A 14,965-nucleotide genomic window follows, 5' to 3' on the forward strand; every position below is an offset into this window, starting at 1 on the left:
ACAGGCTTGAGGCTGACCTCAGTCATAGGTATATATTACAGTGGAGTTATAGGTTAAGTGTATCCCCCAATTTTTCATGTGCTGGAAACTCCATTCTCAGTGTGATAACATTAGGAGGTAGATCTTTAAGAGCTACAGCCTAATGCAAGGTGGCGATCTAATTGTAGGTGCTGTTCTCTGAAAGGGTTTTGAGAGCCCCAAATTTCTGTCTGGCTTTTTGTTTTGTGACATAATCACTTTGTCCTCCATGTAACTTACCATCAACCACAGTGGCTGAGGTATTATACTCTTTAGACTCCCGGCCTCTAAAACTGTGTGCTAAGCAAACTGCTTTTCTTTATATGATTGGTTTGCTTCAGCTACTTTGTTACAACCAAGTTAAACTGATACATATGCTTTTTCATTTATATAATTTTCATTCTCATTTCTTTAATCCACTGTTCTCAAATCTGTGAATTGAGGAGATGGTTTGGCCTTAATAACAACAAATACCACTTCACAAACATAATTTTCGGCTAATAAAACTCCTGGGTACACGGTCATTGATAAAAATAATAGAGATACTATCAGTAATATATAATGCATTACCTGGACTTTGTTCATCTCCAGTTTGTTCTTTTCATTGGCACTCTGGTCTTGTTTGCTTGCTCCCTTCTTCTGAGGGCCTTTTCCAAAGAAAATGTAATTTACGAAAGCATATTCCAGCAGGGCCAGGAACACAAACACAAAGCAGCCCATCAGGTAGATATCAATCGCCTTGACGTAAGGAATCTTTGGCAGAGTCTCCCTGAGGTGAGTGCTGATGGTTGTCATTGTCAGCACCGTGGTAATTCCTGTGGACAGGAAACTGAAGCTTAGCTGAAGGCACCTTTGTGACGTCTTGTTTTCCAAGACCAAGAAGACAAATGCCATCCCTAACGTGTTGTGACGGTGGAAGTCGCATGCTACGCCACTGGAATAGAGTGTACACATACCTAAAGACAAAATGCCAGGCTCTCTCTAGCCTCTGGTTCTAAGACACAGCATAGAATGCACAGATAATGGAATGTTAATGACATTTTAAAAACAAGCACAAAATATAAGAAAAGAAGCTGTGAAAATCACAACAAATTCCACTGTCAAAAATAAGGTAGAAGGTGACAACCAACTTAGGAAGTTATTGTCTGACCTTCATGTATACACTGAGTATACACATATACTCCCATACACACACACACACACACACACACACACACACACACACACACGATTGAAATTATTTCCCTGTAATCCCACTGTCAACTGTCTCTCATCTGTTATGTAGCTACAGCCTTCTTCAGCTATATTCTTCCTTTCCTTTTTCTCCATTTCTCAGTCATTTCCCTCTGGAATCTGCCCATGTGATTCTGATCCTCAGAGTGTCCACTGCCAGACTCAAAGCTTAATTTAATTTGACTTAATCTCACGAGACTGCAACACACCTCTCTCACAATTTCATTTTACCTTTTCTGTTACTTGTCACTCATGTATGGGATTGCCTTAAATGTCTATATGTAAGGAATTTTGTGATTATGCATCAAGCATTCTTTATATAAAACATGATTTCGCTGTTTTGGTTTTTGAAATATTACCTCTGTTTCATTGGTTCGAAAGCCTGTAACAAATTCATTTCCTAATGCCAGGGAAAGGTTTATTAAAAATCAGCCTTTGGATTTGATTAAAAACTTACTGCCTACAAATGCAGCACAGGCTATGTTTCATCTGCTTTGCTGAATCTAAACAGTGATAATGGTATACAGCTTGTTTGACAGCATACTGAGTGTATTGTGGTGATAATGGTAATGATGGAATAATGATTGGAAGAAATAAGAAATACAAAAAAGAAGCTAGACTTTGTGTAAACAGTTTGTAATTCCACTCCTAATACCAGAGCTCCACGTTTGTACAGTGTATCACAACAGCCCACTGAATATGATGGGGGAACTAACTATATTGTTCTTATTTTATAGGTGGAAAAAGATGAACTCTGTAGCTGAGTATGGTGGTGGACAGTCTGTGCAACATGAGACCCTGTCTCAAAGAACCAAAAGCAACTGAGCAAATAAAACTCTCAGATTAGCTGTCTTCATGTAGGTTGCCCAGCTAACAGGACAAAAGAGCAAGATGTTCCACAAAAACTTTTAAATTAAAGCAAGGGATTTGATGGTAATATCTGAAATAAGATGAGAACCATTAAACAAAGACAGCATTGTAAAAAGGATGAGAAGTCAGTGGTGTGGTGGGAATAAAAGGGAGCAAAGTAAAGGAAGGGAAAAGGGGGCTTCTGTCATCCATCAAGGAATAACTCTAGATTATAGATTCTCTAATATGACTCAACAGGAGTACCATCGGAAGGTAAGGCACAACATTTTTCCATTTCCATGCATTTACCTATAATTTTCATGATGTAATTTTTTATAGCTGAATTACATTTCATTGTACATATAATCACAGTTTTCTTATCAATAACAATAAATATAAAGTCAGAAGGGAGATGTGTTGGAGGTTCCTGGGGGGGTTAGAAGAAAGTAGTAGTGTGATATGATCAAAATACATTGTATACATGTCTGAGTTTTTCAAAGAATAAATAAAAATATTATTTGAAAGAGAAAAATGGTTCAGAGCAGTGATTAATTCAAATGTGTTGGATAAGAACTCCATTATAAATTACCTTGTTTCTTTTGATTTCATCTAAAATAGTTCTAGTAATGTGATAGACAGAAACATTCTATTTACATAGTCACTGAATTTATGTTTTTAATCTTTGTTTTAAGTGTGCAAATAGTAAATAAATGTTTTTAAGACTATGTATGTTATAATATCTTGCTTTAATATTTTTTTTTTTGATTTTTCGAGACAGGGTTTCTCCGTAGCTTTTGGTTCCTGTCCTGGAGCTAGCTCTTGTAGACCAGACTGGCCTCGAACTCACAGAGATCCTCCTGCCTCTGCCTCCCGAGTGCTGGGATTAAAAGCGTGCGCCACCACCGCCCGGCTTGCTTTAATATTTGAAGGATCAAAAGGTCATTATATGCTAACATCTTTCATATATATTTGGCTTTGTAAAATTATGTGCTTTTGTGAGAATCTATGTCTGTGAGTGCAAGGACCCAAGAAGGCCAGAGAAGGGAGGGTATCAGATCCCCTCGAGCTCGAGCTACCGGTGGTTGTGAGCCACCCAACATGGGTGCTGGGAACTGAACTCATGTCCTTTGCAAGGATATAAACTCTTAACTACTGACATATCTTTTCAGTCCCTCTAATATCTTTAATTAAAATGTCACTTGCTTTGAGAATAGGCTTGTATAGAAAACCTGAGTGCACCAACTTTTGACTGGATAGGGTTTTCTTTAACCCTAGTGTATGCACATGATTGCATTCTTATTAAACCTGTATGTTGAAGATGAATATATAATGAGTTCTCCTTATTTAGCTTCTCTAGGATCACTAATTATAGGCTCAATGATATGAAAAACTGTCCATTTTCTTTATACTTAGAATATCTTAAGGTTGATGTGAGGCTGCAAACACTTGGCTTTGAAAGTCTTAGGCACTAAGTAAATTGAAGAGGGCTGGAGATATGCCAATTAAGGAATATACTGGTCAATTAATTCAACTCAGTAATTGAGAGAAGAGATATTAGTTATCTTAGCAGAAGTGATATCGCTCCCCCTTCCCGTGTTTCTCTCTGAAACTGGAGTGGTATCTAAAATGTGTCTGAGTGTAGACCTGCACATGGCTACAAGAGATCATCAGACATATTTTACACATCCTAACCCTCCCCCCCGAAATTTATAATCTCAATATAGCTTTTCAATTTCAGCAATTACTCAACCATGGTAAGATTAATTCTGATTTTGTTTCACCAAACAGGAAACAATCTTTTATTCTGACTCAATCACAGATCATTAATATAGCCGATGAATTGCTTGTGCCTTATTGAATATAATGATCTATATTTTAAGGAAAGACTTCATTTCATGTGTTTTAATTTTGGTCAATCAAAGGGTACTCTTTCCTGACAATGGATGCAGCTTGCTAAGCATCTAAATGTTTAGCTTCCTCCATGTTTATTTTAAAACAATTAATTAAAACTCGGAGTCAAAAGCAGAGACTAAAGAGGAGGTTATCATGCATTTGGTGAAACATACGGTATACTGAGGTTCTAACATGTAATCCACAAAACACTCATACAATGAGAACCATATTCAAAAATCTTTTATCAAATCTAAAAAGATATTTCACTCATTATAAACACTCATACTTTGTCCTGGATATTTTATTTTAAAGCATCCTATTGTAGCCTACTTCTTTTACTTGCTAAATGAAGCTTTTACTCTTGATCACTAGTATTGCATCTTTGTTTGAAGGTCTGATTTACCAACTGTGAAAAAGTGGGAAGGCATTACCTAGCGCGACTCTGGCTGCAGATGCATCATAGTTGATCCAAAATGACACCCAAGACAGAATTGTAATCAGTGTGGAAGGCATGTAGGTTTGCAAAATGAAGTAACCGATGTTTCTCTTTAGGCGGAAACTTAGTGATAGTCGTGGATATGCCCCTGGGTTTCAAAGAGAAAGGAAGAGAGAAAGGAAGGAAGAAAAGGGGAAGAAGGTAGCAGGGAGGGAGGGGGAAAGGAAGGAAGGAAGAAAAGAAAAGAAAGAAAGGTTATCATTGGATTAGAATCATCATCTCCTTTTCATACATTCATGGATTAATAGGGAAGAAACCTCTTCACCTGTTGTGAACTCCACCTTCTTGGACACCATCTTGTAGTCAACAATTGAAAACTGAGGAAGCTCGATTTTATTGACCCCGGTTACTGCTCCCTCTCCTCCATTCCAGTAAAACTCGATGTCATCAGTGGTATAGCCATCTGAAGTGAAGAAGCACAACCTAGTCACACAGAGCACAGCTGCTCTAGAGGTGCATTCTGAAGACAATATTCCAGCCAGAGGAAGATTCAAAACAGACTAGGGCAAAGACTATCATTTTGGATTTGGATGGTAGCTAGATCTTCATCAAGTGCAATTTCTGTTGAGTTGGGAGTGGCTACCCAGAGGAAAGAATCATTTAGCTTTAGTGAGCATAAACTCTCTGAACTTTTATAAACTGCTACAAATTTGTTTTTATTGTATCTATGGACAGGCGCTCTTTTATTAAAGTAAGGGGTGGTTGCATTCCAGGGCTCTGGAAATTGATTTGGATTATGTATTATCTAAGAACAAAAACAGAATTAAATGATAAACACAGTTATTAAAAGAAAGCCTAGAGGTTATGAGAATATAGTGAAAGATCAGATCTTGAATAAATGATCAAGGCATTTAAAAATAAACACACATTTCATTTAGAAAAGCAACCAGGATTATATCTCTCTATCTACCTATCTGTCTGTCTGTCTGTCTATCTATCTACACTCAGAGAAACTAAAGACAGTTGAAAGTGTGCCCTGGCCTTGGCATGGAAGGTGCTGTGTTCATGGTCTGCTCATGTCTTTCTGTTCTGTCCCCATTTGTCAGTGGCAGTGCTGAGTCATGATGGTGTACAAGAGTAAACTGTATAACATGAATAATGCATGGATATGTTTTAAAAAGTCTAAAAAAATTGGCTCATTTAAAATCCATTTTTTACCAGTTAAACACGCAGTTGATTTTTCCATTTTCTTTTAATATTCACCTCAAATAAAGAAGCATCATTTTTAAATTAGAGTTGCTGACACAAGTTTCAATGATAACCCTCTTTGTAGTATGCATTATGCTGGCCTAGTTTGATTAAAGCAGTAATATCTTTCCAAGATTTTTTTTTAAGTTTAAAATTTGGAAGCTGAATATAAGTGTTGAAGAAGTGCATCAATTTACCACTTCAAGAATGACATAAATTTTAGTCATTCTTCTTGTCCTCCTTTTAGGGTATGTGTGCCTTAAGAAAAAAGTCTCAATTTTACTTCTTAAAATAATTAAAATTACTCTTCAAAAAATTTTAAAATTCTTATTCTTGAATTTATTGAATAATAGCTGTTTTATACCTGGTATCCTGTAAAATAACCATTTATTGCAACAAATTACAGTATATTTAATTTCTTATTAAACCATGACCATTTAGATTAAAAAACTTACTCTTTCTTCAAAGTATAATATCCATATGAAATAATCCATCTACAATGACCCAAATATAAACATGAAAATAGAAGACATTTACTGTTATATATAAACATTGTTTTTAAGAGGCTGCATGGTCCTCTTTACCTATAGGGCTTAACACAATCTACCAGGGACTAATTGATGCTTTGGGGATTTATGTCAAACTTGGGTATGAAAGTGTGACACTGATGTTTAACATTGTTTTGTGTATCTGTTAAGAATCCACGAAAAGATACATAAGGAGATAGATAGTTGGGCGATGGATTGAGGGTAGATCAGTAGATGGATGGATGGAGACACAGATAGATGTGTGATGATGGGTAGATAGAAAGATGAGTTACAGGTGAATGGAGAGATAAATACGTGATGGACGGATTGATAAGTAAATTGGTGGGTGATGGATGAATGGATTTTAGATAGGTGATTGAAAGTTTGATGATGGATAGATGGAGACATAGCTATGTGATGGGTAGATGAGTGATACATGGATAGCTGAATAGATGGATAGCTGATGGATGGATAGACAGACATACAGACAGTTATGTAGACAAATGGATAGAGAAGATGTATAGTCTCCATATCCAGGAATTAGAAGCTTCTGACTTGCTCTGCTTTCTAAATTAACAAGGTGATAGATTTCAACCGTCAGCTGCTGCTTTGTTGTCAAAATCTAGGGGAAAAATGTAAGCAGCACTTCAAGTTGTGATAGTCACAGGCAGTTTGTAGTTTGAATTAAGAGAGAAGGGAGTGTTTGAGGTGAGCCAAACTGGCAGCCCTGAAAGATCCTACTTCTGGGCAGCAGCATAACATTAAATAAAACTTGAATGTGACAACCAGCCAAAGCAGATTTTAATATTCACATTCATTCTCTTTTATGTAAAATTTCCCTTCCCACAGCCTAGGTGGCCCAGTTAACTGTCTTCTGAAAATATTAAATGGAAAATTCCAAGCATATACATATCATGAGTTTGAACCATACATCATTCTTAGCTGTTCTATGAAATCCCATGCTCTCATGCTCTAGTTCATCCATGATGCAAGAGACCTCTGTCCAGCACATTCTTGTTGAGTTGTTTATGATTTCCACCTATCTGCCATGTAGTAATCATATGAGTTATCCAACTGTCTCAGTACCACAGTGCTCACACTCCATCAACCCTTCTTGATAGCGATAAGTTTTGAATCCCCAGTTATTAGATATCAGTGCCGCTGATGTAATAAGTCAACCAGACTATATTAACAAATCCAGGTTTAATGAACATAACGAAACTCTCCTGGGTGACCTAGGAGGGTGGGATAAGAATCACATGGTAAATATGACAGCCACGTCTTAATTAGCCTATTAGCACGGCATTGAGCAACCCCGAGAAGGAACTAACTCTTGATGGACTTTCTGAGGGGAGGGGTCACTGTTTGGTAGACTTTCTGAGGGGCAGGGTCTGGGGAGAGAGAGAGGGGTGGAGCTTCCACTCTGGGATGATTATGGTGTGCCAGGGGCTCAGGTGGAGCGTCCATCAGAACACATAGTACGACTATATTCACGTAACCCCTGATTAAAGTTTGTTATAGTTGTCATTATGTATGTTCCACTTATAATTGTTTCTGTTTTACCGTGGTTATTATTTATTCTTTCTTTTGTCTAATTTATGTCCTAGATATGTATGTAAAGGAAAGCATAGTCTATGTGGGGTTGGCATATGCAGTGCGTTGGGTGTCTATCTGCCGGACGTCTAGACACGTACCTCCCTGTGGCTGAGTAGGGACTAGAGAATCCAATAACTTAGGCAGTCAGTGGTCTGGGTCTTTATTTCCAATCTCACTTCACTTTGTTTAACTAAAACTCATTACGCACAGCGCTCTAGGCACCGAGATAATTACAGATGATTTGGGAGAAACAGAGAATGCTCACTCCCATTTATATAGATGTTGGAGTCCTCATGGGAGCAATAATGGCAGCTGGATCCAAGCGAAGAATAGAGGCCTAGAAGCACACTATTATTCAAAGGTTACATGAGAACATTTTGCCACAGAGAAGGAACATCAATTTACTCACACCTAAACAATCTATTTACCAAAGGTTTTCCTTTATCAACCGGTGACTTCACACAGCGGTTCAGTCTGAGAACTCCGATACGAAGGATGTTGTTTCCTAGCAACAACCGCAAAGAAGCACTCAGAATTTCCTCTCGGCCCCTGGGGACTTCTTAGTGATGCAGAAAGTACAGAGAAAATTAAGCTGATGTCAACAGATAAAGATTCACAGAGCTAGTGCAGTGTAGAAGTGTCTGAATATTAGTATTCTTTCTGCTTGAAATAATATATTTTGGATGAATTTTCTACTCTGCTAACTCTAAAAGGGACTCTCCCCTGTGCTTAGGAGAGACACATGAGTTGTCAGATGTTGCTCTTAGATGCATCGAGATGATGTAGAGGCTTAAACTTCCATCCAGGAGCAGACATATGTAAATGTATTTCTTTTTGCAGAAAGGTTTTTGCAACATCTCAAGTTTCATGATCTTGATGGACTTAGCTCAATCCTTACAATACATTCTAGCTTAAGGCTAGGTGACGATATAGATTGTAACACTGTGAATGTGTCCAGCAAGGTTCATGTGTTGGGAACTTGGTTTATCAAAGAAGCAGTCTTGGGAAGTAGGAATTTTGGAGCTATTTTAACTCAAGAGCAATAAGCAGAAATACTGTTAGCTGTCTACCCCCCTTTGGACACAAGGGTAGAATCTAATATTGCCTCCATTAAATTTTATCTAATTTCTACTTCACTCACTATTTTTGTCCACTAAGATTTTCTTTTTTCTTTGTTTATTTGGGTCTTTTTAGTTTTATACTATCTCTAAATTTAGAAAATATGTCCCTTATCATAATTTTAGTTGATTGAGATGAGTGTGGAATGGCAGAGACAAGGAGTGTGTCCTCTAACATTCTCTTAGTGATATCCCTCTAGGCAGACAAAGACATTTTAAGCAGCACTCTATGCAGTGGTACCATCATTTATCCACTTAATTCTTATCTGATTGTTTTAGCCCCAAATATGTTTTTCTGTTTATCACATTTTCTAGGTTCACTTGCTCTGAATCCTCATCAAATGAGATGAAATGTTTTGACTTCTGCTGAGGAATATGAAGCTGTCTTGTTAGTGTTGTAGAGTATCTGTTACACTGTAGAGGTGTGCCTCTGCTAAGGTGCCTTCTGATTGGTCTACTAAAGAGCTGACTATCCAATAGCTAGGCAGGAGAAACAGGTGGAATTTCCAGGGAGAGAGAGAGAAGAAGAAAGGGAGGATGAATTTAAGTGTGTGCAAGATGTCACTAGGAGGCACAGAACAAGCGTGTGTGATATGTCACGAGGAGGCACACAACAAGCAGGACATGCAGGAGGAGAGGTCACAGTACGAGCCCAGTGGTAAAATGTAGATTAATAAAAATATGGGTTAATTTAAGTTATAAGAGCCAGAGAGACAAGCTTAAGGTAATGGCCAAACTTTCATAATTAATGTCTCTCTGTCATTGTTTGAGAGATGACTGGTGGGACAGAGAAAGATTCGTTACACATTAAATTACTGATTCTGTCAACATCTTGAATCGTACCCAGACTGAATTGATCTCATCAGCCGACATGTCAGCAGAATTTAGATTTCTTACCCTCGGAAAGAATTGAGTGATGTCTTTCTCACTGTCAGCACCAATTGCCATGTGGTATGTGAACATCAGGTTTATGATTAAAAAAAATCTCTTCCCGTCTTAATAAATGCCAGCGAAGCTACTCTGCATTCCGTCATGCAGATGAATATGCTTCCTGGAAATTTTTGACAAAAGATCAGAGTCAAGGTTGCTCTAGTGATGAATAAAAAAATAGTCACAAGGAAATGCTAATCCTATTAATAGATGAGCATCTCGCTGTTTGTTTCCAGAGACATGTTTTCAAAACAAATAGCCCCTCCTGGCCACATTATGCTATGTTTTAGCTGTGTCACAGTTAAAGGACAGAATAGTTTGTCTTGGGAAAAAAAATCACATTTTTTCCTCCTAGTTTTTGTGGCATGGTAAGACATTGATTCCTTTGTTCTTTGTTTCTGATACCAAACTTCTAAATTATTTGGAATTTTCTGGGTGGCCAGAGCATCTTTTGTTCTAATGAGGTGACTCTCACAAGATAATCAGTAGCTTCAGAATTGAGGTAGGTTGCCAAAAGACCAAACCTCATTTAGAAGTCTGAAATTTTTAATTCTGTTCCCTGTTACAAGGAAAGGGTCCCTTTTTTGTCCCGGCTGCCTGGCTAGCTTACACCTGAAATAACTACCCAGAAACTGTATTCATTAAAACACTGCTTGGCCAATTAGCTCTAATTTCTTATTGGCTAATTTATACATCTTAATTTAACCCATTTCTATTAATCCGTGTTTAGCCATGTGACTGTGGCTTACCGACAAGATTCTAACCAGCGTCCGTCTCAGGCAGAAGATCTACGGCGTCTCCCACTCTGCCCTTCTTCCCAGCACTCAATTCTGTCTTCTCTGCCTACCTAAGTTCTGACCTATCAGGCCCAAAGCAGTTTTTTTTTATTCATTTAACCAATGAAAGCAACACACGAACAGAAGAACCTCCCACACCAGTGCCTAACCAAAGGGGGGGGGGTCTCGTGTTCAGGTTAGCCATCAATGCTCCTTTCCTGAAAATCCTATATGACAGTGCTAAGAGAGCCTGTTGGCTGTAAACACATCACGGTGCTAGAAGGCAAGAGAGGGCCCAGAGCTGTGCACACCCTGCCATACCTTACTGTACGCCCAGCTTCCATCTGACTATTGAGGAACGAACCCTTTACAGTTACCGTAATAGAGACAGAGTTCTTTTCCTGGCTCCCCTGAATCATCTTCCTTTGTTCATGGGAACCACAAGGCTGTGTCAGGTTAGACCTGGTGTAGGAGCCTGGATCCACTCCTGTGACTGACTGGCATCTTTTGGAACTGAGCTCTTAAAATAATGGAGTCTGACCATCTCTGAGGCATAGGTGTCTGACTGAATTGAGTTGCTAAACATCTGCTTGGTGTACAGAGTAGGAGAATTGGTTGGCTTGCAGAAAGTCTGCAAATTTTTAGAAAAATGAACAAGAAGAGTTCACAACTTTCTGCTTGTTATTAACAGTCACAGAGTGGATTTCTCTTAGATCCCCTTGGTTATCGTTTCTTTTATAGTCTCGAAAACCCATTGATGTTCTCTAAACATTTAAAGATTATTTCAACTTCTTGTACGATTTTCTTTAAAAATATCACTTGTGGTATTTTTAAATGAAAATTTAAAATATTTTAAATGGTGACTTCTAAATCTTGTTCTTAATTTCTGCCAAGTTATGGGTACAATCAACCCAACAGGATAACTTTTCACAGGATTCTAGCTAAATAAAGCAATGTACTTGCTGCAAAATTCCTGAGAAATTTGTTTGGAATTTAGACAGCTTTATGTTTAATATTTCTGTCATGAAAGGGAAGAGGCTTGTTCTGAGATGAGGTCAGGCAGTTACTGTGATTGGATGACAGCAATTTCTGATCTTGTTAAAAATCCCTCTGCATTGGGGAATAGGTGTTTGTTAAAAAGATCTTTATGGAATGTTAAATGGTCCTTTTTTGACATATGAAAGAGAATTAAACCTTTAAGTAGAGAATTTAAGTAAGTATGCCAATACAGAAATGCTATTTACGATTGTTTTAAAACATGATTTAAACATAGGTGTTCTTTAAGAATGCCTGCTCTATCTGGGATTGCTAAATTGTCATTCTTTTATTGCCAAGTTTAGAGAAAAGAGTCACCCTCAATTTTGAGATACCCTTAATATTCCCAATTTAATTGTATTTTCTAAAGCATAAATATCCTGGGGGTGTAAATGAGATCATGAATGAGTAAAGCAAAGGCCAAGGCTTCTGCTCGGTAAATCACAGTGGTCTGTTCGCCATTTCATGCAGTGGTAACTTTGGCCTGAAGCCATGGATTAATTTTGGATAAAAACTTGGATTATTGAATTTGCTTTGTTATTGCCACCTGATATCCCAAGTGTGGGAAACCATTCATAACTTATTTATATTTAAAGCGTCAACATACTTTAGTATTATTGTTTGTGAGCCCATCCTTGGGGGGCTATTGTGTTTTGTTTTATTTTGATTCTTCTTTCATTTTAAAAATGTATACGTAAGGTAATTTCCCACTAAGAAGTTCTGGTGATACAAAAGCTTTTTGTAAAGACACATTAAAATAGGAAAGCATCCACAACTAATCTAAATTAGTTATGGTAAAAAGTCTGTAGTGTGTTGTTAGGAGAAAAGACAGAGAAATTGTGTGTGTGCATGCATGCCAGGCTTGGGGTCCTCTCTATGAGTTTTTAGCCAGACTTATTTTCCTTTTGCTATGATAAAATACCTTGGCAAAAGCAAAATAATGAAGAAAGGATCTATTTTTATCTTGCAGATAGACCACGTTGGAGAGGAAGGTGTGGCAGCGGGGGCACCAGGCTGGCCAGACACATTGCATTGGCGGTTCAAAAGCAGAGGCAGGACAGGAAGTGGGTGGAACCGGGCTATAAAATCAAAGCCCACTCCTAGTCACATACTTTGTTCTGCCATCATCCACCTCCCAAAGGCTCCATAACCTTTCCAACTAGGACCACAGATGGGGACCTAGGGAATATTTCATACGGAAACCACAGTGGCCAGAAGTCCCCAGAGACCTCCAAAACAGTACAGGTTATTGCCATTGACTTTGGGTGCTCATCAGAAGTAATTGGTAAGATCTGCCTGCTGAAGACACCACATGTTTTGAATGTAGGGCATAGAGAAAACATGCTGAAACTGAGCTGCACGCTTCTGCCCTGGTGGCCACTGTTCGCAGTGGCAGAAACTGCCACACAGGAGCCTGGAAGAGAAAAGTCACTGGTCCTACCCAGCTGCAGACCCTGGAATCTACAATACCAACCTTCCAGACTAGAAGTGTAAGGACTACTGTGGGAGCAGCCAAGGGCATTCTTGGATGGGGGCGGGGCAGCTCCGCAAAAGGGAGTTACTGCATGGTACCGTGGCCCACAGCTCTGGAAGTCAAAGACCTTAGGCATGAACCTGTTGCGTCTGTTTTGAAAACTGAACATCTCGTCAAGCTGTCTTCTGAGTCTTTATGCTTACATCTATAGATGGATGTTTTGCTCAGCCTTGGGCATAGATGTCTCTGTTGTGAATAGCTGCTAATGCAGAGACTCACAGGTGGTCTGGCACTAAAAAAAAAGTGGCTATTTGAATGCTCTTCCCTCAACTGGAAATTCGCATTATCCTTTCCAAAGCTGAGGGAATGCCAATGAAGAGGGAGTTGAAAGACTACAGTAAGATTCAGGTGATGGGAAGAAGGGCTGTGGAAACTGTCATCTGTGACCGACATGGCTGTTGCACTTATGAGCTCACAACAGCTGCAATTGCTTGTGCAGGACTGCACCCTGGCAGTACACAGTCACGGATGGCAGGGAGTGCCCATCAGGCCATCCCTCTCCCTGGATAGGCGTTGACAGTTGGGCTGCTGGAGGAGGGAGGAACATTGTCTTCAGTGATGTAGCACTAGTGAGTTGCCCATTCTCCAAAGGATAACTTCATACTCAAGCCCACGCCAGTGGCCCCGGTTAGACTCAACAGACCACAAAACAATTGCAAAAATCAAAGCAAATTGACATGATAGTCTGAGGGAGACTTGGTAGGAAGAGGGGGGCGATTGTTGTAGGTAGGAAGGGAACTAGAGAAGACGGAGTGTTGTGACTGTAAGCAGAATGTATTGTATGTATTCAATTGTCAAAAAATAAATTAACAGTAATAGCAGAGAATGTGTATGCAGGCGGTGAACAGTAGTTTTATGTGGATGTTATGAAGATGGACGATGTTTTATTTGAAAACTTCAGTGTGTGAATATGCCATACTTTTGAAATGAAACCACCAGTAAATTGTTTTTATTTCCAGAAAATGACAAAATGTGTTTTGAGAAGGGGGAACACCAAAACTGAAAATTATACAGTTAGCCTGTAGAGGGCACCCAAGACTTTTAGACGAGACAGTGTTTGCAGATCTGAAAATACTCCTTTCAGTTAGGTTTAAGAAAGAGTTTTAGCTCTCTCACGAAGATTTTTAATTTTGGATCACTGATTCTCGGGAGGTTTTAGTTTGAAATTAGCTTATATTAAATGATCCCAGAACCATTATGATTAATAAACCTTATCATAAATTCAGATTTAAAGTTAAGGATCTATTTAAATAATGAAACTTTCATTGGTGCCCAAAGCAAGTATGGCAAATGGCCTGCTTTGGTATACTTGATGTTTGAGTTCTGGTCTTCTCACTGTTATTTTGAAAATGACTAGCTATATATAGTATTCCAACTATGTATACAAAGCAACGAACATGGATGTGCTGTGTGTGATATGAGCCCATTCCGCACAACTCTCAGTTGGGACCAAGTAACCAATAGATAAGATACGTTATCTTATCTATTAAGATATGTTATCTTATCTATGTAAGATACGTTAAAAAAAAAAACCACATCATTATGTCAGGCTACAGTTCAATTTCTGACTTTACTGGAGAATAAGATTCTGACTTTTACTCTCAAGTCTCGTTTCATTCACTTGCAGGTCACAGCAAATCCACTGTGTTCAGTTTGCAAACCTGATGCTTTTTCCATCTGCAGATGTAAGGGCTGTGGTTTCTGCCCTGGATTTTCACAAGCCTATTGCTTACCACTGACTAGATTCATATAATAGGAAGATCTTATATGTT

General features: G+C 38.6%; 1 protein-coding gene across 3 annotated transcripts in view; it reads right to left on the minus strand.

The window, feature by feature from the left end:
* Gabrb1 (gamma-aminobutyric acid type A receptor subunit beta1) overlaps positions 1-14,965 on the minus strand; it is a 381,088-nt gene that overhangs the window by 33,590 nt on the left and 332,533 nt on the right. For 2 of the 3 annotated variants that reach the window (XR_005976095.1, XM_041671139.1), the window contains exons 6-8: positions 4,755-4,892; positions 4,425-4,577; positions 589-833 (exon numbers count right to left, since the gene is read on the minus strand). Coding sequence is in view for 2 of the 3 variants with exons in the window: in XM_041671139.1 (XP_041527073.1) it covers positions 589-833; positions 4,425-4,577; positions 4,755-4,892 (536 nt within the window). In the remaining variant the exon portion in view is untranslated. The remainder of the gene's footprint in view (positions 1-588; positions 834-4,424; positions 4,578-4,754; positions 4,893-14,965) is intronic. The other variant, XM_041671140.1, reaches the window with a different exon arrangement.

This window comes from Microtus oregoni, unplaced genomic scaffold, assembly GCF_018167655.1.
Source record: "Microtus oregoni isolate MIOR12 unplaced genomic scaffold, Mior012 000021F_ref0000039, whole genome shotgun sequence".
In the NCBI taxonomy this organism is placed as follows: domain Eukaryota; kingdom Metazoa; phylum Chordata; class Mammalia; order Rodentia; family Cricetidae; genus Microtus; species Microtus oregoni.